Raw genomic sequence first — 25,051 nt, 5'->3', positions numbered from 1 at the left:
AGCTTTTGAAGCCTCCCACATGCAGCTGTGGCGTCAGGAACACATTTTTCTGACAGGCGGCGAGCAGCAAAAGAGGGGCGGGCCATGCGAATTTGTTGCGCGAATCGTGTTTGCTTTGAAAGCATCTTTAAGCTTTTGAAGGCTCTACAGCTATTGAAGCTTCTGAAGCCTTTTAAGGCTTTACCCAACTGAGATAGGCTCCAGCATCGTTGTGATCCTGAGATGTATTCAGCAGGTTCAGAAGGTGAATGAATGGTGATGATGATGCTCTCCTCTGCTGTGTCTCCACAGATATCTGACTTGGAGACCAAAGTGGATGCCTTGAAAACCCCCCAACCGTCCTAGACTGCTGCTGTTTCCGGTCAGAGACTGGACGAGGACGAGGAGCTGGGCCTTCGTTTCTACCAGAGCTGTATTCACGTTCAGTCATTGGCTCACCTCTGCAGCAGGAGGAGAGGAGGGACAGCAGACTGGAAGGAGAAGCTTCCTCCTCGTGTGTCTTCCTGCTGCTCACTGCAGAGCCCACAGCTGACTCCATTAGAGGATTCATTTGTTCCTCCCGTCGCCCGTTTCTGACCAGGTTCTGTTTGTCACCTTTTTCCCCACAAAGCGCTTTTCTTACAGAGGCTCGTCACAAAGTGCTTTACGGAGCGACAGGGTGGAGCAACGCTGAAGCAGAGGGGGCGTGGCTGGAGGCGCTGACCCTCCTCTCTTTTCCTGGAACAAAAGCGGATTCTGTGATTCTTTTTTTTTGTTTTCAAACAAGTGCTAGCCGGCTCAAAGGAGGCGGCGTTTGGGTCAGAACCTCCTGAAAAATGTGGAAAAAACAAACTTCTGATCCAGAACTGGAGGTGCAGAGAACTCTCAGACATTCTTTCAGGTTGAAGCGTGTTGTAAATACCCTCCACATGTATTCCTGGCGGTCCGATCCTCATTCAGAGAGGTGGTTCAGCCCTGGTTTTCCTGGTTTCCGGGTTTTTGTAAGATTTCTGAGCCGGACACTCGTTCGCTGATTCCAAACCCCTACAGTCAAACTCCCCAAAACCAGAAATTACTTTGATTTAAAGGTTTGTTTGGAGATAATCTGTGACACAAACAGGTGGTTGATCTTTGCCTTGTCGTCTCAAGCGGTTAACGTATGCATGAGCATGGCCCAAAGGGTGCAGAAACATTGTGTTCAAAGGGTTCACAAATTTAAATTCTAAAACCTGCTCTGCAATGGCAGCTCTGGCCTCATGTAATCTGCAGCAAAGGTTCATGGCACTAATCTGGAGATAGAAACCTGGATTAGGACCACAAAAAGTCAAAAAAAAAAAACAATTAGAACGTTATATGCAACTAAAAATGCAATTTGTCGACTACTACTGAACAACGGAATTCCACCAAATGTACAGAAAGTTTATTGTTTAATGTAAAACAAATTTAATTTTAGATTAGAAATTTGTTTTAAAGCAGTTTTAATCTGCATGTTAATCCAAAAAGGGAGTTTTTATTTTTTTATTTATGCCGTTTCCATGAGATCATACGGTTATTCTCTCAACAAATCAACGTTGAATTTGAGGTTCTATTCATCAGACCTACAGGGTCTTTTCCAGCACTTTCCGAGCCATTCGACCCCCCGCTCAGTTTTCAGAAGATCAGGCAAGAGCACGATGATGGGAAAACATGGAGCTCATTTTGGAGGAGCACCAAAGACCCGGTCCCAGAGCGGAAGACAGCTCCTCACTCATAGGAGGAAACGACCAACACCTCCACACCTGCCTGTTCCCCCCAGAGGAAAGTACACCTGAGGAGATGCTTTCAGAGTCCAGCAGGTTCCTGAGAGGTTCCTCTAACCGAGACAAAGCTCCATGAGCTCCAGATCTGTTTTAAAGATTATGAAGCCTCTGAAGCTTCTGAAGCTTTTCAAGTCTCTGAAGCTTACAGAGCTTTGAAAGCTTCTGAAGCTTATAAAGCTTTTGAAGCTCCTAAAGCTTACAAAGCTTCTGAAGCTTGTGAAAGGTTTGAAGCCTTTGAAGATTACACAGCTTCTGAAGCCGCAGAAGCTCACAAAGCTTTTGAAGCCTCTAAAGCTTACAAAGCTTTTAAAGCCTCTGAAGCTTACGAAGCTTCCAAAGTTTTTGAAGTCTCTTAAGCTTATGAAAGGTCTGAAGCCTTTGAAGCTCACACAGCTTTTGAAGAAGCCTCTGAAGCTTATGAAGCTTCTGAAACTCACAAAGTTTTTGAAGCCTCTGAAACTTTTGAAGGTTTTCGTTTATTCAGGTCTTGAAGTTGAGTCATGGTTCTGGATTTATGGAAACTTCAGGAAACAGGAAATTCAGACGCCAACTTTAAGACATCTACAATAAAAAGTCCTTTGAAATAAAAACATTCATGTGACCTCCTGACAAAGTCTTCAGGATCAATTTTAGAAGAAGTCTCATTGGTGTCTGTAGATCTGAAAAACACTTTTTAGCTTAACCAAAAGTAGAAACTTCCCTTGAATCATGTTACCACTTATTTAAATAAAATAGTTGCTTAATTGAAATTATTACTTTAAATAAACAACATTTTGTTTTCAATTGTCAACTTTAAATCCCAAATCACTAAACCTCTGAATGCCTAAACCTAAAAAAACTCCACTCTCCACTAAGCTAGCAAGTGCCGACATTTTGCAGGACTTCTTAGCTACTAAAAAAATACACATTTTGTCACCTTTAGACCTTATTGGAGAAAACAAAGTAAATGTGACACCCATACGCACAAGACATTTCAGCTTTATACATTTTTTTTCTTCGCTTAATTAGCTTGTACAGCTAGCAATGCTAGCATTAGCAGCTTCCAGAAAATGGCAGCTGCTGCTGTTCCGATCAGTATTCTGTCTGTTGCTGCTAGCGTCTGTGCTAGCTAAGCCTTCTGTTGGTGCAGCACCTTAGCGTTCTGGAAAAGTGTTAGCATGTAGACGCACTCTGCATTTCTGGCGTGAGGTGTCAGTATTATGGCTTCCAGACTTCAGTCGGGTCAAACAGGAGCGAGTCAGACGGCTTCCCGCCTCATCCACAGGACAGTCTGCTCCAAATATCAGTTTTTGGGATTTTTTTTTTACTAAATGCAATAAGTTTCCGCAAACGTTTTTGCTAATTTTTCAAATTCCAGAAAAGACTCATTGTTTTGACATGTTCCTGCAGGTTTAAAGGATGTTATTTATGGCAGAATGGTGCTCAGGAACATGGATGGACAGCCGCGGCTTGCTGGCAAGCTCTTATTTAGTCATGTTTCTAGAAACTCAAATTAGCCTGTTTTTGCTGTAAACCACCACAAACAGAATATTTAGTTAGTCCATTTTCTGGAAAAACATGTTTTGATTGTAAATATATATCGTCAACCCAACTAATTTCAATAATCCAACATTTGTTGAGTAAATCAGTTCTACAAAAGTTGCACTTACTGACTTTACTGTGTATTTGATCTGTATTCTGATCTGCAGGAAATGTTGTTTTTTTGTGTATTTTCTCACAAACAAGAATGTTACTCTTTGTTTTTTTAAACCCCAGTTTGATCGACAAGGAGAAATGCCATATTAGATTTATTTCCTGTAAAACGAATGAATTTTTAGAAGTGTTTTGTCCCAAAAGTGTTGACGAAAATGCTCCTACAGAGTTATTCTTTCTTTCCTTCTTTCTGTATGGAATGTAAATCAGCCATAAGCAGCTCTCTGAGTGTTCATTTTCATGTGGAAATTATGTGAACGCGCCAACACTTATCGTTTCACCAAATTGAATTCTGGTCACTCTCAGCTCAGCAGGTGATCGGTTTGCCTTCTTCTTAGTTAACGTGCTGCTTCTGCCTCTACAAAGCCTTCTGTGTGTCTGCCCGCCCCTCATGTCTGCAGTACAACAATAAAACCAGGCTGTGGACCAGCGTCTGTTTGATTCGGACCTCGTTAAGGCCGTGCGTTGTGGGACGACAGATTTGAGAAGTTAGAGACCCACTCCGATCGTCTTTTGAGCTATTAAAAACACAATTTTCATCGGAGTGAGTCTCTAAATCTTTTCTCTGTTCTCGTCTGTTCTGTTGCTGTTCTCTCATTTGTAAAAAGCATCTCCTCACCAGCAGCTTAATATATTCTTAAAATAGTCTTAGACACAATTGAATGCTTTCTTTTAGTTTGATTAACCCTTTAACTCCCGAGCTCCAGTGTTTCTGTTCTTTGATTTACTGTAACTTTTCAGCTGTTAACACGATCATTCCAGTAGATTCTGAAGGAGAAAAGCGGCTCGTCGAGCCGCTTTTCTCCTTCAGAATCTACTGGAATGATCATGTTAATGACTGAAAAGTTAGAGTATGTTAAAGATTTTGTATTTTAAGTGTCACCGACAACGCCTCAGGTGATAAAGGGTTAAGTAAATCTGGTTTCTTCCAAACTTTAAACTCCTACAGAAAGTTTTCTGAAACTTTCCTTCCTGTGAGCAGAAAAGTCCTGGAATGAAACAGCTTTTTGATGTGGAAGTTAAGACATTTTATATAAGTTTGTGGCAAACTTCTTTTTTGATATTTCGATCTGGAATTCTGCGTTTGTTCAATTCCCAAAATGTTGCTAAACATGCAAACATTGAATTAATTTACAAGTATTAAAGTAATAAAAGTGGCTTTACATTAAAGTATTATTCATGTAAAAAGTAGTCATTAACATACTTAGATAAGTGTGAGTAAAGTATTGAGGAACTGGAAATGTGTTTTTTAAAAATTTGATGGAATTAGTCAATTAAACTGCTGATAAAAGAAAAAAAAGAATAAAGTACATATGAATAAAAATCTTCTCGTTTACAGTATTTTTGGCAATGGTAAATGGATTTAAAAACACATTCATTTTGTTTTGAAACACATATACATCTTTTATTTTGTTAAATTTTTCATCGTTTTCTGTTGAGGTTTTTTCCCACAGTCCCTAAAGAACGTGTTAAAGTCACGGCCCAGGGGCCGGATCCGGCCCTCCAGATCATTTTATTTTATTGCTATTAATAGCCCGATGTTATCTTACACTCATTTTTAACTTGTATAATTATGACTAATTATATTTATTTGGAGAGTAAAATATTGAAAGTTATCTAAGGTTTAAGTTGATATTTTCTGGAATAATATTACTGTCTTTTATTATTCATAATTATGTCAAAAAGTTACAGTTTTGAAGTTTTAAAAATTGGCATCATGCTAGCCTTTTGGAATATTTTGGCATTTGTTAAGATTTTTTTAGGCTATTTTGGAGTTTATCTTATATTTCAGTTACATGCTAGCTGTTTTGGCTAATTTAGGATTTTTTTTAAGTTTCTTGGGCTGTTTTGGTGTTTAGCCAATATTTAAATTCTAGCAGTTCTAGCTACTTTAAGCTTTTTTCAATTTTTTAGGGTATTTTTGAGTTTGGCTAGTATCAGCTACATGCTAGCTGTTTTGGCTAATTTAGGATTTTTTTAAAGTTTTTTAGGCTGTTTTGGAGTTGGGCAAATAGTTATACACTAGATGTTTTGGATAATTTAAGCTTGTTTTAGTTTTTTAAGGATATTTGTAAGTTTAGCTATGTTTTCAGCAACATGCTAACTGTTTTGGCTAACCTACGTTTTGTTGGTTTTTTTAAGCTAATTTGTCATTTAACTCATATTTTAACTGGCTATCACCTTCAGCGTTTCCAACTATTAACTTAAGCGCTTTCCACTTTTAGCTTCAGTGTTTTTAACAATCAATTTCAGCATTTCCAGCTATTAGCACTAGCATCTTCAACGGCCAAATTCAGCTTACAGCATTCACACTATTATTATTGCAGGTGATGCTATATATCTAGTTCATAATTATGTTAAGAAGTTATGGTCTTAAATTTTAAAAATGTAGTTTTAGAGTGTTCAATAAATGTTTATTTCTTTTGGATTTTGGCCCCTTGTGCGATTGAGTTTGACGCAGCTGCCCTGAAGGCATCATGATATGTTTGGAGCCTCCGTATAAACGGTTGTGCGTGGTTGGAGTGCTGTGGTGGAGCGGATCCAAAGAAAACCTGGAAGGTTGTAACATTTATTTGTGTAAAAAGAAAGTACACGTGCACATTTATTAAGCTAGGAACCACAAATACGGATAAAGGAGGCTTCATCTACCAACAGTAACCATTGAAAATAAATACAAAAACATTTTCCTGGAAAGTGACAAAGTCCTGCTTCAGTCAAGTTTTCAGAATAAAGGTTGAACTTCTGCTTCATTTTTCTCCTAAAGGGATTTTCAATCTAAAAGCGCTTGCTCTCCTCACTGATTCCAGAGTTTCTCCTACAGACCTGAGAGGAACTTCCTGAATGAGGTCTGGTTGAAACTGTCAGAATCCAGAGTCGACTGTGAGGAAGCTCAGTGATGGTGATGGCACAAAGATGGAGTCGCTCCGCGTTTGTTGGTGAATTTAACAGATCTGAGCTGCGAGGGGTTTAGATGAAGACCTGCACTAAACACTACCAGCTCTAGAAACCAGCCTCCTCTGTGAAGACACATCCAGAGGCCGGTTGAGTCTGCGTAATAAAGATCTACGTGATGAAGATCTACGTGATGAAGGTCTGCTGAAGGCACCGACAGCCGGACATTTTAATCTCTTTACCAGCACCAGAACGATGCTGACAGAAGAGAAAAACGATTCAAACAAGAGAATGGAGTGAATCTGCTGTGTGAAGATGAACCCTCCAAAATAAGAGCTTATCGTTATGCATTTCCTGTTTCCTGTCCACGGGTCACTGTGTTGGTGGGGACAAAATCATGAATGTCTGTGAGCGTCACCAGGAATCTTTATATGCTGATATCTGATGCAAGGAATTCTGGGAGGAACAGCTTCCTGTTTTTCTTTTCAAAATAAACCTTAAAAAGGGACCAAAATGTGTTACTCTCCTGAACATGAGGATTTTCAATAGGATTTTAACCAACAACCGACTGAGAAAAAGAAAGAGGTTGTCTGTAAGGACCTCAGAGGTGCATTTAGATTCTGCTTTAGGATTCCCACCAACGTTCATGACAGCAGGAGGTCTGAAGGCAGAGCCGTCGTCTTTAGTCCCACCCCCTGAGAGGAGAAAACGACAGCAAACACAGCAGCTCGCCGCAGATTTCCCCAAGTAACGTCATAACTCCAGGAACAACCTCATTCTGCAGGAAGTGCAGGAAATTGGTTTAAAATAAAAGCATTTTTTTTCATCACCTGCGAAATACATTTTTATCTACATGTTTAAGAAAAACATTTTAAGTGTGTGGGTGGGGGGGTGATTATTTTTACTCCTAAAGTAAAATAAAAAACAAAAAAATTTGTCATTTTTTTTTAAACTAAGATCTAATTAGTTTAGAAGCTTTTACTTTGAAAGTGAGGAGAAAAAAGGAAGTGAGAAGGTTCCATGAAGCTGCTTCGGGTAACAGGAACTCCTGGAGGCAGAATAAAAGACCGCCCGCTTCTTTTCCCTCACTGCTTCTGTTGGGTGGAACACACCTGGACCAGGTGAGCAGCAGGAGGCGGGGCAGCGATGAGGAAAGGAGCGGGCCGTCGTGTCACAGGCCGGGACGTGGAGCGGGTGGATGAAGCGCGAGTCCCCACAGACACAGTGAGACGGTGCGTCAGGGTGCGTCAGCCGCTCAGTCGTCCAGGCCGATGTTGCGGAACAGGTAGGACATGGACTCTCCGTTGTGGATGCGGCGGATGGCCTCCGACAGGATCATGCTGATGTCCACCGTCTTGATCTTTGGACACTGAAGCTTCTGGAGCTCGTGAGGGATCGTGTTGGTCACCACCACCTGAGGGCGCGACAACCACGGCATGTTTGAGAAAGGGGAGGGGTCATCTAGAGGCGGAACAAATGAAGCGTGCGCTCACCTCGTCAATGGCGGACTCCTCGATGAAGCGTGGAGCTTCGGAGGAGAGCAGCCCGTGCGTCGCCATGACGAAGATCTTGTAGGCGCCTCTTTCCTTCAGCGTCTCTGCCGCCGCCACGAAGCTGTCAACGTCATCGATGATGTCATCCTGCAGAGACAACTGGCTGTCAGAGCAGGCCCCTCCCCCCAAACTCCTGCAGCAGAGCCACGGTGCTCACCACGATGATGGCGATGCGTCCTCCTACGTCTCCCACCACGGTGATGGGCGGCTTCTCTTTGGGGATCAGCACTGCAGGTCAAAACAGAAGTGGTCAGAGCTAGAACCCGCTGCAGCTAAACGCCAATTCAGAGGGGCGGTGCTTTACGTGGGATCTCCATGCTGGGGTGGATGGCCCCCGTGGTCTTGACGGTCGGCGGGGAGTGTCGCCCGTCCACCTGGTCCGACTCGGCGTCCTGAGCTTCGCCGTGGATCACCGCGATGCCCAGACGCAACCGCTCGGCGAAGGACTGCGCCCTGCGAGGCAGCAGACGGCAGGCTGAGCTGAGCGCTCCTCACAAAACAAGCAGCGCAGATTCGACAGGAGTGACGAAGGAGGAGGTGACGGAGGGCGAGGAGCAGAACTTACCTCTTAGCAGAAGCGGGAGACTTGGCGACGATGACGGCGTTTCTGTAATCTGGAATCTGCAGGTTCACAACAGAGAAAAACATTCGACAAAGATGTCTGAACAAACAACAAGAATTATGGGGGAAAATTCAAAGAAAAAGTTCTGGGAAGAGCAGTTCAGCACTGACGTCCATTTAAAGTGTCAAGCACAGTGGGGGAGGGATCATGATATGGGATTCAAGTCACAAACGTCTTTGCTTTAAAGCCGTTACTCAACACACTAAGTCCAGCTGGAGTTTCATTGACCCTGCTACGTCTGTGTTTCTGCAGGAAGGCATAATGGGTAATCACGGGTCAGCTGACCGCTCAAAGCTCAGGGCAGCTCCAGCTTCTGCAGATGATTCAACATGGAGGAAATGAGAGCCACAATGAATACATGAAGAATTTCTTTCAGTCTAAAAGTACTACAGCGTTCAAACTGCTGTTATTTTGAAAGTCTGATTCTGGAAACTTCTACAGGATTTTCAAAGTAAAGTTTTGGGTTTCGAATTAAACTAACAACGGCAACGCACGTTCAGTAGGGGTGGGACAAAATATCAGTATGGCAAACTATCGCAAACGATTCCTGGTCCCCTCTTTCTCCTAATCGCTTTATAAATTAATACCATAGAAGTCCACCAGGGGGCAGCTCTCACGAGCATGTTTGGTACCGGTGCCAAGTTATCACTTTTTACTGGACCGATACGTTTTTAGCCTTCATGCTACTGTTAACGGTGCTTTTCTTGTCGCGGTGCAGAGGGGAGGGGCTGACCCTGCTCTCTCACATTCCTCTGCTAGAACGCACGCTAACAGCAAAAAGGTACAAAGTATGTCTGTATTTTTCTAAAGTAGACGCAGACCGCACGCGTTGTTTCTAATGTAACAAAAACATGGACTGTTGTGGCGCTAAACGCAGTAACCTGTTCAAACACCGCGCTAAAATACACCAGACTGAGACGGACAGGTGTGCAGCGTCTGACCGTCCAAGTGAGACGTCTAGTTATGGATCCACCAGGTGTGTATGCTAGCGGTACACATGTGGAGCACGTGACTAAAGTGTTGTTTATCAAAGAAAAGTGCAGGAAATGTTAATACATGTCATATAGATAAATCAAAAATAATTAAAATAGCACCCAGTGAATTTTTATTTCCATTTTTATTTCTCTTTGAAGTAAAGTTATTTCATATACGCTGCATTTTAGTTCTTAATTGGAGCTTTGTTTATTTGTTACGATTAAATGTCTGTTATTATTGTAAAGACGTGTTAGTATTTTTTGATCATTTTACTTTACTGTTGCAAAGAATGTTAAACTAATTTATAGTGTTTTAAATTGTTCTAAATAAGGTTTTGATGAAAACAAAAAGATATATTTGTTTGCAAAGTAGTGATAAATCATGGATTATCCAAGGTAATGTATTGATTATTGCAATATTCACGATATCGTGATCTATCAGTATTGTAAGTTACCCTGAGATTCCCAGTCCTAGCGCTCAAGCGACCCCTTCCAATTAAAGTCTTTGTAAACGTGCTTATATGTGTGTTTGGACTTCTGTGTTCAAAACTCGTGTTTATGCAAGTTTCTACGACGCTACATACAAAAAGTGCGACCACTGAAGGCACTTGAAAGTTAAACCAGCTGAACGGCTTCAGTAGTGACTAGTGCTGCCACAAACCATTATTTTAATAGTCGACTAATCACTGATTATTTTTTCAGATCAGTCGACTAATCAGGTCATGTTCAAAGTGGATGTGAAACACACATCTTAATCATCATTGGCTTTAAACCAACTAAAAACTAGATATGTTCACACTAGCATTGTCTGTGATGATGCTAGTGTGAATGCTGTGAGACGAACTTGGCAACTGAAGATGCTGACATTGATAGCTAAAAACGCTGAAGCTGATAGCCAGCTAAAATACGTATTAGTTAAATGCCAAATTAGCCCCCCCCCCAAAAAACAAAAACAAAAACAAAGTTAGCCAAAAGAGCTAGCATGTAGCTGAAATATTATCTAAACTCAAAATTAGCCTAAAAAAATCTTAATAAATGCCAAAATAGTCCATAAATCTAGCAGAATGTCATTATAACTTTCAACTTTATTACACTCTGACTCCATATAATATAAAGGAACGACTAATCGACTATTAAATTAGTCGTCGACTATTTTAATGGCCGATTAGTCGACCAATCGTGGCAGCCCCAGTAGTGAAGTATGGTTGGTGTAACTTTTAATTCAGAGTCAGTTTGTAAATCATTCATGAGGGAGAAATGAATCATTGTGGTTCATGTCCGGCTAGAATTCTTTGACACCAAGTATTTATTTTATCGGAATAGAGCTGTGAAAGAAAATTCCTGCAGGAAGATTCACCAGATTTGGCCCACTTTGACACATCTTATACTTCAAACTGTAGAAGAAGAAGAAGAAGCCCCTCCTCCCATGTTGTCCGGCATGAAAACCTTTTAGTCTCGTTGAGCCTTAAGTAAAGAATCAGGAGCTCAGGTTGCTGCCGTACCTCCTCCTGAATGTACTGGAGCAGGAAGGGAGACGCTCTCAGGTTGTCCACCGGGATGTTGAAGAAGCCTTGAATCTCTTTCTGGTGGAGGTCCATGGTGATCAGGTGGGTGAGGCCTGCACACAAACACATCTGAAGCGTCTGTATGAGGGAGAAGATGCTGTGGATGAGCGTCTGATCTCACCGGCTTTACACATCATGGAGGCCATCAGCTTGGAGACGATGGACCCCCTCTTCCTCATCTTGCACTGCTTGCTGTAGGGGAAGTAGGGGAGGACGCCGGTGATGCTGCGGGCGCAGGACGTCCTGCAGGCGTACACCATGATGAGCATCTCCATGATGGTGGTGTTGACATCCCTGAGGCGGCAGGAGGAACACATCACCAAACAGGAAGAGCTTCAGCGTTCGTGCGGCGATCCTCTTCCTCTTACTTGGACACCGTCTGGATGATGAAGACGTCTTTCCCTCGCACCGACTCTTGGATCTGCACCCGCGTTTCTACGGAAACAAAGCAGAATGTGAAAGAGCGGTCCAGAAGACGGTCCACGCTCAGAACAAAGGCTGTCAGCTTCACTCCTCCAGCCGCCTCCTCACCGCGTGAAGCCTTCCAAAGAGCCTCCCACAGACGAGAAACAAAAGGCTCTGCAGACGGAGAACGCTGCTGGAACGTGAACCTGAGACAGGTGTAAGTCAGAGGTGCGTTGTGGAGGTGGGAGCAGACCCTGACGCTCCAGCTGAAGCACCGGCGCTGTTATGGCAACAGTCAGAGTTGACGGCGCCGATGCTTTCACAGAAAACAAACGCTGGAACTCTGGTTGCATAACAGAGCAGCTGCTGAGTCTGAAGTTAGACAGTCATCGGTCTGTTCACGATTCTTTGTTTAAAGACCCACTCTGAGGAAAACGTGTTTTAGCATTAGCATTTTTATGACATGTATATAAAGAAAACTACTCCTAAAATGTAATCTCTGAGTATCTTTTATTCAAATTGTTGTTAATCAAAAACAGATGAAAAAATTCAGTTTAAAAAATATCATATTTGTGACGTAGAAAATGACTACTTCCTGCTCCGCTCCATTCTGATGCATCACTGTAGACCAGTAGATCCATGAATGTCTTTGTTTGAGCATGGAGGATTTGAAAGAGGGCGGGGTTTAGTCCACGCTAAGTCCCGCCCACAACTCAGAGGTGAATTTTTAATGAACTCCTGACGCTCTGCAGAAACTATGTCCTAGATCACGTATGTCACAGTCAAGGCCCAGGCTGTTCGGATCAACGTTTTGGTTGTCTGGGTTCACCGTATCCGTTCTGCAAGATGGTTTAATCCAACCCAGTCATAAAGAGAAAAAAATATTAGGATGTTGAAAAAAAACTACAAACTACGTTTCTAGCCCATTCCTCTGATGAGTTCTGGTTCTGTAAAGAAATTAATGCAATGCACAATTCCACCACTAGAGGGAGCAAAGGAAAAGCAGCCAAAGCAGGAAAAGATTTTTGGACATTTCTTTGTATTTTGCACACTTGAATGACATTGTGAAATTTGATATTCTGAATCCTAAAATTGAAGGCCAAACCATGCAGTTTCAGGACAGAAAGGGAGGTGAACTCCAAATGTGTATGTTCATAAATGTTTGCAAGTTTAAATTTGTTTAATTTTTAACTCATTTGCAGATTTAAATTTTAGGAAGGGTGCTTAATTGTTTTCTATAGCTCCCTCTTGAGTTTACAATCAGACTGCCTCAATGTCAGATGTAAAATATTCAGTCTGTAAAATTAAATAAACCATTTTTTGAGGCATTTTTTCCAACAGAGAAAAGACAAAAAAAAACAACACTACAGATAAGATGACCATCAGTTATTTTGCTATTATGTTGCTGGTTCGGCCCACTTGGTGTCCTTAAACATGAAGAAAGTTACTTCCTCTTACCTCTGTTTGCTTCCTGGTACACCTGCACCTTTCCAAGCTCCACCCCCAGCCGCCTGAGGGACAGGAAATGACATAAACTCATCAGAGTTGCGAGTTCTCTACATCCTTGAATCAAGTCTTTTCATCACCGACTCCAGAACTCACTCTGCGATCCGCTTCCCCAGCTCGCGGCTGGACGCGTGCGAGTTGGCGGTGAAGATGACCAGCCCCCCCTTGGTGTGGTTCATGTCTCCGGGGTCTCGGCCGGCGCTCTGGCCGCACTCAGGCAGTGGATCCCTGGGCACCCACGCTGCGCTGACACCTTCCTACAACACAGCGGAGGCGTCACCTCCTCTGAGGGGAGCGAGGAGCGGCCCCTCCTGCAGTACAAACCTCCGGACAACCGCCCGCTCTGACCGCAGAGCGGCCTCATGGGCTCCAAACGCTGGATCCCTTAGACACAAGTTTGATAACCAGATTCTGACACCAGAAATGAAAATACAAAGACGATTCAGAAAGAAGTGAAACCATTTAGGCGGCAGGAGGGCAGAAAGGTTCAATCTTTCTCTTTTCTCTACACTCTGATTGTCTCTCGATCCATTTTCAAAGCGTTCCCAGCAGTCTTTGAGCTACGATGACGCAGTTTTCAGCTACAATTAAAAAAATCTGTTGAGTTCTAGGACATAATTTCTGCAGAGCAGCAGGAATTCATCTGGAAGTCGAGTTGTGGGCAGGACTGTTAGTGCAGAGCAATACCGCCCCCCTTCCCATCACTTAGAGCTTTCTGTTAAAGTGAAGCTGGGAGCTTTGGCGTTTTTTCTGCATCACAAATACGAACTTTGTCCAACAGCAAATACTTAGAAATGCACATATTAAACCTAATTTTATTTCTATATGTTCTCCATTATCAGACAAATGGCACAAAAACATTTAAAAACAGTTTTTTTTATTGGAGTGGGACTTTAACATTAACATGTGATTAGCAGCTAATAGAGACGCAGCGTTTCAGTTTCTGTCAGTCGACTCCAGCCTGAAAAACAAAAACTGCCGACGTCATTCGCCTCATTTCGCATCTAAATTTGTAGATTTAAAGCTCAAACATGTCTGAAAATGCAGCTAAAAAGTATTTTTGAAAACTTACAAAAAAATCAAACTCCAAAATACTGAAGTATTAAAGCAAATTCCCACGTTGCAGGATTCTGAACCCCACAGCAACTCCTGTAATAGCACAAACGAGGCTTTCCCAAATGAGATTTTATTCCACATAAATGATGTAAACCACATGTGTCAAAGTCAAGGCCCGGGGGCCGGATCTGGCCCTCCAGGTAATTCTATCCAGTCCTCCAGATCATTTTATTTTACTGTTATTAATGACCTGATGTTATCTTGCTCTCATTTCTAACTTATTTAATTTTTACAAAATATGTTTTCACAGAGAGTAAAATATTGAAAATAATTTAAAGTTTTACTTGATGTATTCTGGAATAATATTCCTGTCTTTTATCATTTGTAATTATGCTGAAAAGTTACGGTTTTAAAGTTTTAAAAATTGACATCAAGTAGCTACATGTTAGCTGTTTTGGCTAATTTGGGCTTTAATATTTAGTTTTTAGACTGTTTTGGAGTTAGGCTAATATCTACATGCTAGCTGGTTTGGCTGATTGAAGCTTTTTCCTATTTTTTTTAAGTTTAGCTGTTTTTTCAGCTACAAGATTATTTTTAAGTTAGTTTGGCATTGAGCTCATATTTTAGCTGGCTATCAGCTGCAACGTTTTCAGCTATTAGCTTCAGTGATTTCAGATATCAATGTCAGCATCTTCAGCGGCCAAATTCATCTTACAGCATTCACATTAGCATTGTTGCAGCTAATGCTACATATCTAGTTCTTAATTATGTTTAAAAGTTCTGGTTTTAAAGTTTTAAAATGTAGTTTTAGAGTGTTCAATAAATGTTTATCCTGTTCGGCCCATATCCTCAGGTGTGTTTTGGATTTGGGCCTCTTGTGCGATTGAGTTTGACACCCCTGATCTAAAACGTCTTTTCAGGGTTAGATCAGAATATTAGTGTTTTTGCAAACGTCGCCTCCGATCTGCATCGGCCTGAAAGGCTAAAGAATCATCCTGAACGGCAGGCCTCGCTTCACTCCATGAGGAGCTGCAGGAGGAGAATCAAACTCTGAGGAGCAGGTGACATCACTGTGAGCTGAGCAGGAGATCAGAGGAGCGTTCTCCATCCAGGGTCGTGATCAGGGGGTCACATTTTAAGAAATTCAGGTTTGAAAGAAAACCTGAACCTATTCACATTTCAGATTTGAACTGATTCTGACTGAGAACGGAGATAAAATGAATTATTTGAACTTTGATTGATTTTGTTGTTCCTGTTGCAGTATAAAAGACCTGAACACATGAAGAATGACGTATTAACCTTTGACTTTGGGGTGAAGAACTGCATCAAAAGCATGAATCTGTTGCTGTTTTTGTCGCATCTGTTACCTCTTTTTGGAATCTTTAATTCTTTCTGTTGATCAACACACCCGAATTATACTGCCTTCCTAACTTTCTTAAGATTTTTATAAACGAAACATAAAGCTGGGGTCAAAAAGACTATTGCTCAAACTATTTGTAATTTTACTGTTCAAGCTGAGAACAAATTTTTGTGAATTATTGTCAATTTTTTTTAGTTTAAAAAGGAAAATCTGATAAGAAAATCCTGTGTCTTATTTATAATAAACAATACTGGTACAAAACTGTGATTTTAATTTGAAATACATTTGAATAAATAGTCAATTTTTAAGTATCTGAAAAAACAAATACTCAAATGTGTAGAAATTAAATTTGTACATATTGTGTTTTCCCCTTAGAGATAAAATTATTACTAAAGTGAACAACAGTTAATTTCTGATCATGATTTACTTGAATTTGTCAGTTAAACTTGTTTTTAATCAAGTCTGACTCCAGTTCGAGTCATATTTCTGTCTGACTTCATCCAAACAATGACATAAAGAAGTTACTAAAGACCTACTTCAATGAAAACTGAGTTTTTAACATGTTCTTGTGGCATTATTCATGATAGAGGACATGTATGAAGAATTTAGGATTAAAACTGCATTTCTGAGTGTTTCTTTTTTCAAACTAGGATAAATCAGGAGCAGATGAAAAATGCTCTCTTTTGCAAGTGAAATGAGTGGGCCACAATCTCCCTGCTCTGCCCCACGGTGAGGCATCTACTTGTAGACAAATAGATTCATGAACGTCTTTCTTTTCCTGGTCTGAGCTGGAATCTGGATCAAAACTATGCAGCTGGATATCTCTGATATTGCTTGCATTTTTATTACACTCCTAGTGTTATTTTGGAGGGGTGTGAGGGGCTGTAAGCTAGTGGGAGAGTGTAAACAAAGGGACATCAGAAGATGCTTTCTTCCATTCCAACAGTCCCACAACTCAGAGTGGAATTACTAATGAATTCCTGCGGCTTTGCAGAAACTATGACCTAGAGAACAATATATATATATATTTTATTTTTAAAGACCACTTTTAAAATCGATCTAAAGATAATCGAAGTGGGAGTTTACTCATCTACATCGACTATTTTAGTGTGAAGATTTATGTTTCTAGCTAAAAGGCTACTTTAGATTATAAGCCATGTGACTACCATTTAAATGTTTGTATTTTGTATTAAGCGTGTCTTTGCACACTGATCCCTGTAATAAAGATCTGAATTATTTGGTAATAACGTGTATGAGATGGAACAAGCAAAATGCAGAAAAAACCCTTCGTAAAAACCTGTTTTTTTCTGATTAGCAAATATTTATAAGCTCCAGATTCACTTTCACTGGGAGGAAAATCAAGAATCAAACTGAAATTATTTTAATATAATCGTCAGTGTGGCTTAAAATGTTATTTATGACCTGAAAACTGCGGGGGAAACCGGGACTGCCAACTATCAACACAACAATGACATTAGCTTATGTAGCTAAGTTAGCTAAACAAGCGAAGTCTCGTTTGTGTCAGATTTTAATTCTTATTTAAAATATACACTTTTTAATGTTAGACAGTAAAAGTAAATATTATTAGAAACAATAAAGACAGACTTGTTTATTTGTCCCAGAAAACTGAAATGTGTAACTACAAAAAATAAAGCAGCAGCAGCTAGCCAGCGGCTAATACCGCGGTACTAACGCGTTTTCTCGCTGAAATAGAGGAATCCTGCCTGGAAATCACGCGCGTCTTTCAAGCGTTACGTGAAATGCGTCGAAATTTCGAGAATAAAACAAACCAAGCACAGCTCCTCACCAGCTTGTGCGTTAGGTCCAGCTGTAACCAGCAAACAACTGTTTTGGTCTAAGAAATCTCGAACTGTTGTCAACCTGTTCCCTTCACTCACTCCACGACGGTCTCAGCGTCAGCAGCGTTTGGACTGCCTGAGCGTTAGCCAACCAGAAGCCAGAACCCAGAGAAGGGAGGGGCAAAAAGGTGCGTTCAAGGACCAGAAAGAAAATGATAAAGAACCGTCACCAATACTACAGTCGTTCTTCAACCAATAAAGTTTCCGTTTATTTGGCTCTACGTTAGACTGTTGTAGCGCCTTTTATTATAAATGATAATATAGTTCAAATACATAACACTATAAATGCCATGACTCTAATATTTAAGAGTGATATTTTGTGTAACCAGCAGACTTGAAGTTTCAATAAGTTAGTAAATGTGTGTGTATGCACTGTTTTCTACCACTTGGAGGCAGCGTTACTTCAAATTCTCTATACAAACCTGTTATATGTTATTCATAATATTGATATATATATATATATATATATATATATATATATATTATGAAAATTAAAAATGCTGAGTAATATTGTGTTGCCAGTTGCAAGAATTATACTCCCTTTCTCCCCAATGAGGTGAAGAAAATTATTTTTTATTTAAATAGCACTCTTTACAGGTAAAATACCACAAAGTGCTTTGCAAGGTACAGTAAAAAGGAAATAAAAAAAAATATGAAATAAATAAATTAAACATATTATGTAAGATATAGTGGAAAAAAACATGCTTCTGTTTCATAGGTTAAAGTTTGTGAGATTATTTGGTCAAATTGTGGGTAAATCTTTCTGTTTATGCTCTGATGCTGTAATTTTGCTCGCTCCTTTCAGTTTCATGTTGCATTTCGATCAAAAATAAACTTCATTTCACAATCCAAAAAAAAAATTAGAAAAAAATCAGCATTTCTATGTGTAACTCATTTTTAGAGGGGATAAAAACAAGCTAAATATGTTATAATTGTGTATTATTCATCATAGGCAAAGATGTGAAATATCCCAGTTTGAGTGGAAATACTAAAAGCTTCATATCTCTGTGTAATTTCTTTTGCATCAGAGGGTTGGGGCGGCAACCGTCCATCATCTGGAGTTTTCCTTTCATTGTCTATTATTTTCTTTTCCTTGAATTATCTAATTATCTTTGTCCATTCATGTGACGGATTGCACAGAGGAAATGTCTGCATGCAGAAAGCAGAAAACCCTCTCTTCTGGAGAAGACTATCGCTCTAGTTGAGATATGTAGACAGCTCATCTGCTGTTTCATCCTTCAGACAAACAGAATCCTGCAGCAGCAGCAGGACAGACAAGCTGGAGCAGAAACTGCTCTTCACGTGTACATCTAATCCTCAAGCACTGTATTAGCACAGCTCCAGGATATATAAACAGCAACATTTGCATTCTATAGATACATAAATAATCTCCTGGTACCACACGGGCCAACCTTTAGTGTTCTTACATAACTCGGTGGATGTGTGGAGGAGGCCTGGAGCCGCTCCGCTCTCTGCCCACACACACAATGGAGAGGAGAGTGGAGTCAGAAATCTGGAGGAGGTCGGACAGAGAGAAACAACACGTTGGATTTTGCTGGCAAAAGTCTCTGCAGTTCTGTCCGTGCTCCTGAATAGATGGATAGTCATGATCTTATATCAGACCTCAGATTCCTGAGTTTTTTTGGTTTATTTTGGCAGAAGATGATAGATCCTTCACAGCTTCCAGGTGTTTCTGGCTGCTGCAGCATTAGACTAACTGAACTCAGATGAGCAGAACTGCTGGATCCGATTCTGCAGTCTTCAGGTTAAAGATCCAAATTTAGCTCTCACCGACCGCTATGTCGGTCATTATGATTAAAAAGACGCTGAAATACATTTCATTATCAGAGAATTTAGTCTTTCAGCTTGTGGGTCTGCATTATAAATCCATACCCCCCTCCTTTTATTTATTTATTTTTTGACGGATGCATCTTTTTTGATACTTGCTGCAAAAAAACTTGAAGGAATCCCAATAGTAGCTTATAGATTTTTGATAATCTTCTTTTAATTTCATGTAATGAACAATTTATCAAAAATGAAACAAAAAACATTAAATTATTAATATTACAGATTGTAAATGCAAAAGATTGATCTTATGTTCTCCTTAATAACATGGACATCCCCGCCCCCACTTCCCATCATCATCCATTACCGACAGGTCTCTCCCGCTAGCTAACAGCCCCTCACACCCCCAGCTTAACATTACTGGTGCAACAAGAATGGTGAGCAGTATCGTAGCTATTCAGCCATACAGTGACCAAAACAGAGACGCTCATGGGTCTTTTCAAACTGCTTACAAATATTTGAATAATGAAATACTCAGAAATGCAATTTCAATCATAATTTTCTTGATACACGTCCTCCACGATGAGAAAAATGCTTCAAGAACATGTTAAAAACACGATTTTTATTGGAGTGGATCCTCCAGTTCTTTGTAATTCAACAAATCCTTGGTTTGTAGTTTCACATTTGGAACAGTTTTCTCCATTTAAATGGAGTGTTTCACTGTCTTGAACATAAATCAGATCAGCTAATCTCTAGTTTCTGGAAAAACCTAAAGCACCCAAAATATCTACCTGCTGTGTGCATGTCAGCATTTCATCCTAAATCATGAATCTAGATTCTAGAAACACATTACTCATTTACATTTACCTCTGCACACAGAGTATTTCATATTTCTGCTGATGTCCAGCTCCTTTGGCTGCTTAAACAGGCCCAGATCATGATGCTGCCTCTCTGGTGCCTCTTTATTTTCTGTTATTGACTGATAACATGATGTCATTGATCAAATGCTTCTCCACTGCAGCTGCATTTACTCCAAGAGAAGCAGCTTGTAACCAGAGAATGTTCTGCTGAGGATGGGCTCGGTTCGGAGGCCGATGGGTGTGCCGTCCTGACCCGGATCCATCTGCGCCTTTGGAGGAGCGCGGATAGAGGAGGAGGCGGGAGAGCTGCTGGTCCGCCCCCTCCTTGCAGCACACGAGCCGTTTAGTGGTTGGAGAGCTGTTCCAGCTGTAGAGCGCGCCAGCGCGTGTGCGTGCCCCCTCCCGCGCCGTCACTGCCCCCCCACGCGGACAGGAATCGTTACCGAAGAGAGAGCTGAGGCGCACGCGGAGCGATGGCTGCAGCAGCGCCGCTGGGCCGCGTGTAGGACGCACAGCACCGGGAGAGGCCAGCCTGGCGCGCGCACGATCCTCGCAGCGCTGACGCGCAGCGCGTGGAGCTCGTCTGGCGGCGCCGTGGATCGGGACCGAGGTCCGCGGCTTTTTATTTTGGAGCGTCGAACTGCAGATGCGAAACCGGACCGTGCATCTCCATCAGCCTCACGGTCCAACAGACGCGCCCGGGAGTCTGGATCCAGCCGCGCTGCTCCCATAGGCGGGGTGGCGGTTGGTGGTGGAGGGGGGGACCAGAGAGCATCCCTCCATTCCAGCGGCTCTGCCTCCGCGCTCCATCATATGCCAGAGCGGGTGGAGGTCTTCCTCTCAGCCAGGCAGCCAGGAGGGGGTGGAGGAAGGCGGCTCGCGGCCGCAGACGCACCCTGCGCCCGTAGAGGCTGCGCCGAGGCGCCGTCGCGCCGGAGGATGCTGCGGGAGTGACGCTGCTCGGAGCGGAAGATGGGGAAGGACCAGGAGCTGCTGCAGGCGGTGAAGACCGAGGACCTGCTCACCGTGCAGAAGCTGCTGCAGAGGCCGCGGCCGGGGAAAGCAAGTAAGACCCGCAGACCAGACACAGCTGGAGGGTGGCTGCCGCGAGGCCTCACGGATGGGTGGGGTGGGGGGGTTCTGGAGAAGATTAGCAGCAGGATTGGAGACTGATAGTCCATCTCCAGAACCCACAAGAGACCACTGCAGCACAGGGAGGAAGAGGAGGAGGAGGAGGAGGTGACCCTCATGAGGATGATACTGATGATGGCCCTTTGACTGCTGGTTCAGCCCGTCTGTTCTATTCTATTCTAATCTATTCTATTCTATTCTGTAATATTTCTATAATATTCTATGCTTTTCATTCTTTTCTATTCTATTCTAAAATGCTCTGTTCCTTTCATTCCACAATTTTCTATTATATTCTATTTCTACTCTATGATTTTCTATTCTATTCTAAAATATTTTTATACATTCTATGCTTTTCATTCTATAATTTTCTATATATTCTATTCTATTCTATAATTTTCTGTTCATTTTTCTACAATTTTTATATATGTTCTATTCTATTCTGTTCTATTCTACGATTTTCTATTCATTTTTTCTATAATATTTCTATATATTCTATTCTATTCTATTCTATGATTTTCTATTCATTTTTTATAATATTTCTATATATTCTATTCTATTTATTTATTTTTTAAATAATATTTCTATTCTATTCTGTTCTATTCTATTCTATTCTATTCTATTCTATTCTATTCTATTCTATGATTTTCTATTTATTTTTTAAATAACATTTCTATATATTCTATTCTATTCTGTTCTATTCCGTTCCGTTCCGTTCTGTTCTGTTCTGTTCTATGCTATGGTTGTGCGTGGTTCTGATGTGGCTGTAGAACCTCTCCTGTAGTCCTGTGGTTCTGCAGCCTCCAACAGTGCGTTCCTCACACAGCCCACTCTGTCCTGTGTGTGGGCAGCAGACACAGGCCTGCCTGAACGCTCAGGAGTAAACTGAAGCATCTTCTCCCATTTTGATGGGTTGGAATCACAGAGATGAAATGAAAGAGAACTACAGAATCAACAACCAGAGTTCTCTGTCCCGTCCCGGTTCTGACCCGTGGTTGGTTCTGGAGCATTCAGGTTCACTCAAACCAAAGACGACGTTTTTTTCACTTCACTCTTAGGATAAAAGAATCTTTCTGTTCAGGTTCAGATTAGACAGCAGGCAGCAGACGTCCTTCAGGTTCATCCCAAGGTCAGAGCGCGATGCTCAGAGGAACCTCACATCAAATCAGAGAACTGTTTCTACTAGAACCTGCAGGTTCAGCGTTCGTGTTTCTTGAAGGAGGTTTGCTTCCTTCAGAGAGACTCTCTTTTGCTTGAACTTTGGTGGAAACCAGGCTGAGAGTTGGAGTCTCTTTGGGTTGAGTTCTCTGTGAGTTCATGCGTTCTGGTTCTGGTTTGTGGTTCTATGTGTCACCAGTGGACCTGGTTGTGGGGTCAGGACTGTTTTGGAACGTTCCTTCAGTATTGAAGACCTTCAGCTCAGTTTTGTGTCTCACAGGTTTCAGTCAGAGTTTTGTTTCAGTCTTCAGATTTTTGCCGGTCCTCACTGTCCTGCTCTGGCGGTGGAGGTATGATGGTTTGGGCTTATCATGTACTTAGAGGAGATTGTGTTACAACAGAAATTTGATGTTTCTACAACCAGATGAGCTTTTGTGTTTTTTCACACAAATATTCCTCATTGTGAGCTAATTTTTGCTCATAAAAATGTAGATTTATTTGTATTTCTTTTTGCTGTTTTCATTGGATTTCCTAATAATCACATTTTTGCTCAACAAAAATTTGATTTCACTCAAAACAACCTTTCAAAAAGAGCTAACAAGGCTTCTGCTGGGTTGAGTTCATGGGTGAAAACATGAATAAATGTCAGAAATTGAAACCGGCTCAAAGGGAACCGAGGAAGCAGGAACAATCCCTGGAAAAAAAAAAAAACCTTCCAGCTGTTTCTGGCAAAACTGAAAGGAAGTCCCTGAAAGGGTGAGAGCACACGACAATGCAAAGCCTCCGAGTGCGTCACAGTGGACATTATGTACAGGGGGACATCACAAAAACCCTTCAGGCCACGGTAAAGTGCACTCCAGCCGAAAACCAGAGAGAATCCAGAAACGTCAAAGTCAGCAGCAACTGCAGGACGCAGCCGAACACTGGAGTTTACTCACGGATTCATCATAAAATGCAAATGTTTCTAATCAGAAAAATGAAAAACAGAAGAAAATATGTAATTTAATAAAGAAAGATCCTAATCTTTTCTAATGTTGCTTAGAGATCAGCATGCTCACTTGCACCGGTAGTTTCATTTTTTAGTTTCATACAACTTCTAAGGTTTCTCTTTTATGCTTTGAGGTGACCTGACTCTCACCTGTGCACCCCAAAATCAAAACACCGTTTGGCCGTTAAGAATTTAACAATTTGCACATATTTCATGACAATAAAACTTTGTTACAAATACAACCTTTAAAAGCCCCAACAATCTGCCTCAACACATCCTTCCAATTTAAGTGTCCAATTCCCATCTAAAAGTCTCATTCTGATCATTGTTTGATCTATTGTAAATGCTCCAGTGGTCTTTTAATTCTGATTATGCCTGTTTTATTACCACATTTTAGTCCATTTGTAGTCCCATTTTGGTCCAAAAAGCTGCCGTTTTCAGGGACAGATTCTGCAGAGCGGCAGGAGCTCAGATGTGGGTGGAACAATTTCCCTCCCTGTTGGCGAGAGCTCTTTGTTTACACACTCCCGCTAGCTAACAGCCCCTCACAACCCCAACGTAAAACTACCGGTGCAACAAATATTACAACCCAGTGACGTGCAGGGAGATACAACAATTTGTACGTATTTTCGACATAATTTGTTAAAATCTGCTCCTGATTCATGGTTTAAAATTTAACTTTTAGTCTTCATTTTCCTTACAAATGTCCTCCATTATAATAAAAATGCCACAAGAACATGTTAAAACACCAAAAAAATTGAATTTTTATCAGCCTTTCAGAAGAGCTTTTCTAAATTACTACCATTTAAACTGAACAAAAGTAAAAATTTTCTCACTAAAAGTTTAATTTCTTACCGTAATAAAAGAATTTAAAAGTGTTACTACTCAATAAAATGCAATCAATTGCTCAAAAACAAATGAGTGAAGATTAATTTCATTTATCAGTCTTTTCAAACCAGCTCTTTTAGGACATTTCTTTGTTTCTTTCACTGTAACAGAATAAATCTTGCTCTGCAGCAGAATCATGGAGCCTCCCTTTATCTAGTGAGACTTCAAGAGGTGTTCATTCATCTTCCCGATCAGCTGCAAACTTCCCCAGAGCTCCTGGTTCTCTTGCCATGAAGCATCAGGAAAACATCTTTTGGAGTATGGAGAAAAATCAGTTCCAAAAGTCGAATAATAATTCTAACTTACAGCCTAGAGAACTTCCCTTTCAACGCTTGTCCTCGTCCTCAGAGACAGAGACTTGAACAAACTCCCAAAATCCCCTGATGTTCCTTCACTGTTATACACTGAGATCTTTGCTTCCCAATGAACATCTGGTATCCCAGTGGAAGTCTCCACAAAACTGAAAAAAGATTTTTCCTCTTAAATTAAAACAATGTCTAGGATGAGGGACTTATTTGGAGGATGCAAAAACACTAAAGCTACGTTCACATCGACCTCAGCAATGCACGTTCAAGAAAAGTCTGTGTAAACTAGTGTTTACATATGGGCTTCTGCACATTTTTTAGACCGTTTTCAGGCTCTACAAATAAAACATGTAATAAAGTTAAACCTGGTTGAACTTTGACCAATCAGGGATAGAGTTCTTTTTAATTCATGGAAGTACCAATTGCTAGAAAATTGATCATGGAGGAGAAATTAATAACTGGGGTTTGTGCCCGTCTATGACACAAACTGTTTCATAGATCGGAACTGAGCTGTGAAAGAAAAATCCAGGAACAAGATTCACCAGATTTTCACCGCTTCAACATTTCACACCAAGACTCTTCCAACTATATGTAGCAATCGTAAAAAGTGATAAACAATTTGACTGCACAGTGAATTGCAGGTGTCCAGAATTAACTGGAGGAGGCAGTAGCAGAGT

At 41.2% G+C, this 25,051-nt stretch overlaps 3 protein-coding genes across 11 annotated transcripts in view; 2 read left to right on the top strand and 1 right to left on the bottom strand.

The window, feature by feature from the left end:
• The window catches only part of LOC112138563 (neurabin-2), a 30,819-nt gene extending 26,904 nt beyond the window's left edge, over positions 1-3,915 (top strand). For both annotated transcript variants that reach the window (XM_024261125.2, XM_024261126.2), the window contains exon 15: positions 292-3,915. In XM_024261125.2, the coding sequence (XP_024116893.1) occupies positions 292-345 (54 nt within the window). In that variant the 3' untranslated portion in view covers positions 346-3,915. The remainder of the gene's footprint in view (positions 1-291) is intronic.
• A 2,110-nt stretch (positions 3,916-6,025) lies between these two features.
• Positions 6,026-17,365, bottom strand: prpsap2 (phosphoribosyl pyrophosphate synthetase-associated protein 2). 2 transcript variants are annotated; one of them, XM_024261130.2, is made up of 11 exons: positions 17,211-17,365; positions 13,084-13,244; positions 12,940-12,992; positions 11,445-11,511; positions 11,198-11,370; positions 11,014-11,129; positions 8,481-8,536; positions 8,220-8,368; positions 8,073-8,143; positions 7,856-8,002; positions 6,026-7,776 (listed from the first exon to the last, which is right to left on the bottom strand). In XM_024261130.2, the coding sequence occupies exons 2-11, from the start codon at positions 13,164-13,166 to the stop codon at positions 7,618-7,620; spliced, it is 1,074 nt and encodes a 357-aa protein (XP_024116898.1). In that variant the 5' UTR covers positions 13,167-13,244; positions 17,211-17,365; the 3' UTR covers positions 6,026-7,617. The 2 variants fall into 2 exon arrangements, with proteins under 2 accessions (XP_024116898.1, XP_036068945.1); XM_036213052.1 differs by having other exon boundaries at positions 13,084-13,240; positions 17,211-17,339.
• Positions 17,366-20,841: 3,476 nt separating this feature from the next.
• Positions 20,842-25,051, top strand: part of caskin1 (CASK interacting protein 1) — a 138,161-nt gene continuing 133,951 nt past the window's right edge. For all 7 annotated transcript variants that reach the window (XM_024261119.2, XM_024261124.2, XM_024261123.2 and 4 more), the window contains exon 1: positions 20,842-20,973. In XM_024261119.2, the coding sequence (XP_024116887.1) occupies positions 20,880-20,973 (94 nt within the window). In that variant the 5' untranslated portion in view covers positions 20,842-20,879. The remainder of the gene's footprint in view (positions 20,974-25,051) is intronic.

Source organism: Oryzias melastigma, linkage group LG8, assembly GCF_002922805.2.
Source record: "Oryzias melastigma strain HK-1 linkage group LG8, ASM292280v2, whole genome shotgun sequence".
Taxonomy (NCBI): Eukaryota; Metazoa; Chordata; class Actinopteri; order Beloniformes; family Adrianichthyidae; genus Oryzias; species Oryzias melastigma.
The sequence above is the reverse complement of the archived record's forward strand: the minus strand, read 5'-3'. Positions and strand labels throughout refer to the sequence as shown.

Excerpts from the sequence above, each read along its gene's own strand:
- prpsap2 (XM_024261130.2), bottom strand. The coding sequence starts at position 13,166 with ATGAACCACACCAAGGGGGGGCTGGTCATCTTCACCGCCAACTCGCAC. Across the intron at positions 12,993-13,083 it reads CTGGGGAAGCGGATCGCAGA|GCGGCTGGGGGTGGAGCTTG; the intron begins GTGAGTTCTGGA and ends CCTGTCCCTCAG. Across the intron at positions 8,537-11,013 it reads TCCAGTACATTCAGGAGGAG|ATTCCAGATTACAGAAACGC; the intron begins GTACGGCAGCAA and ends GTGAACCTGCAG.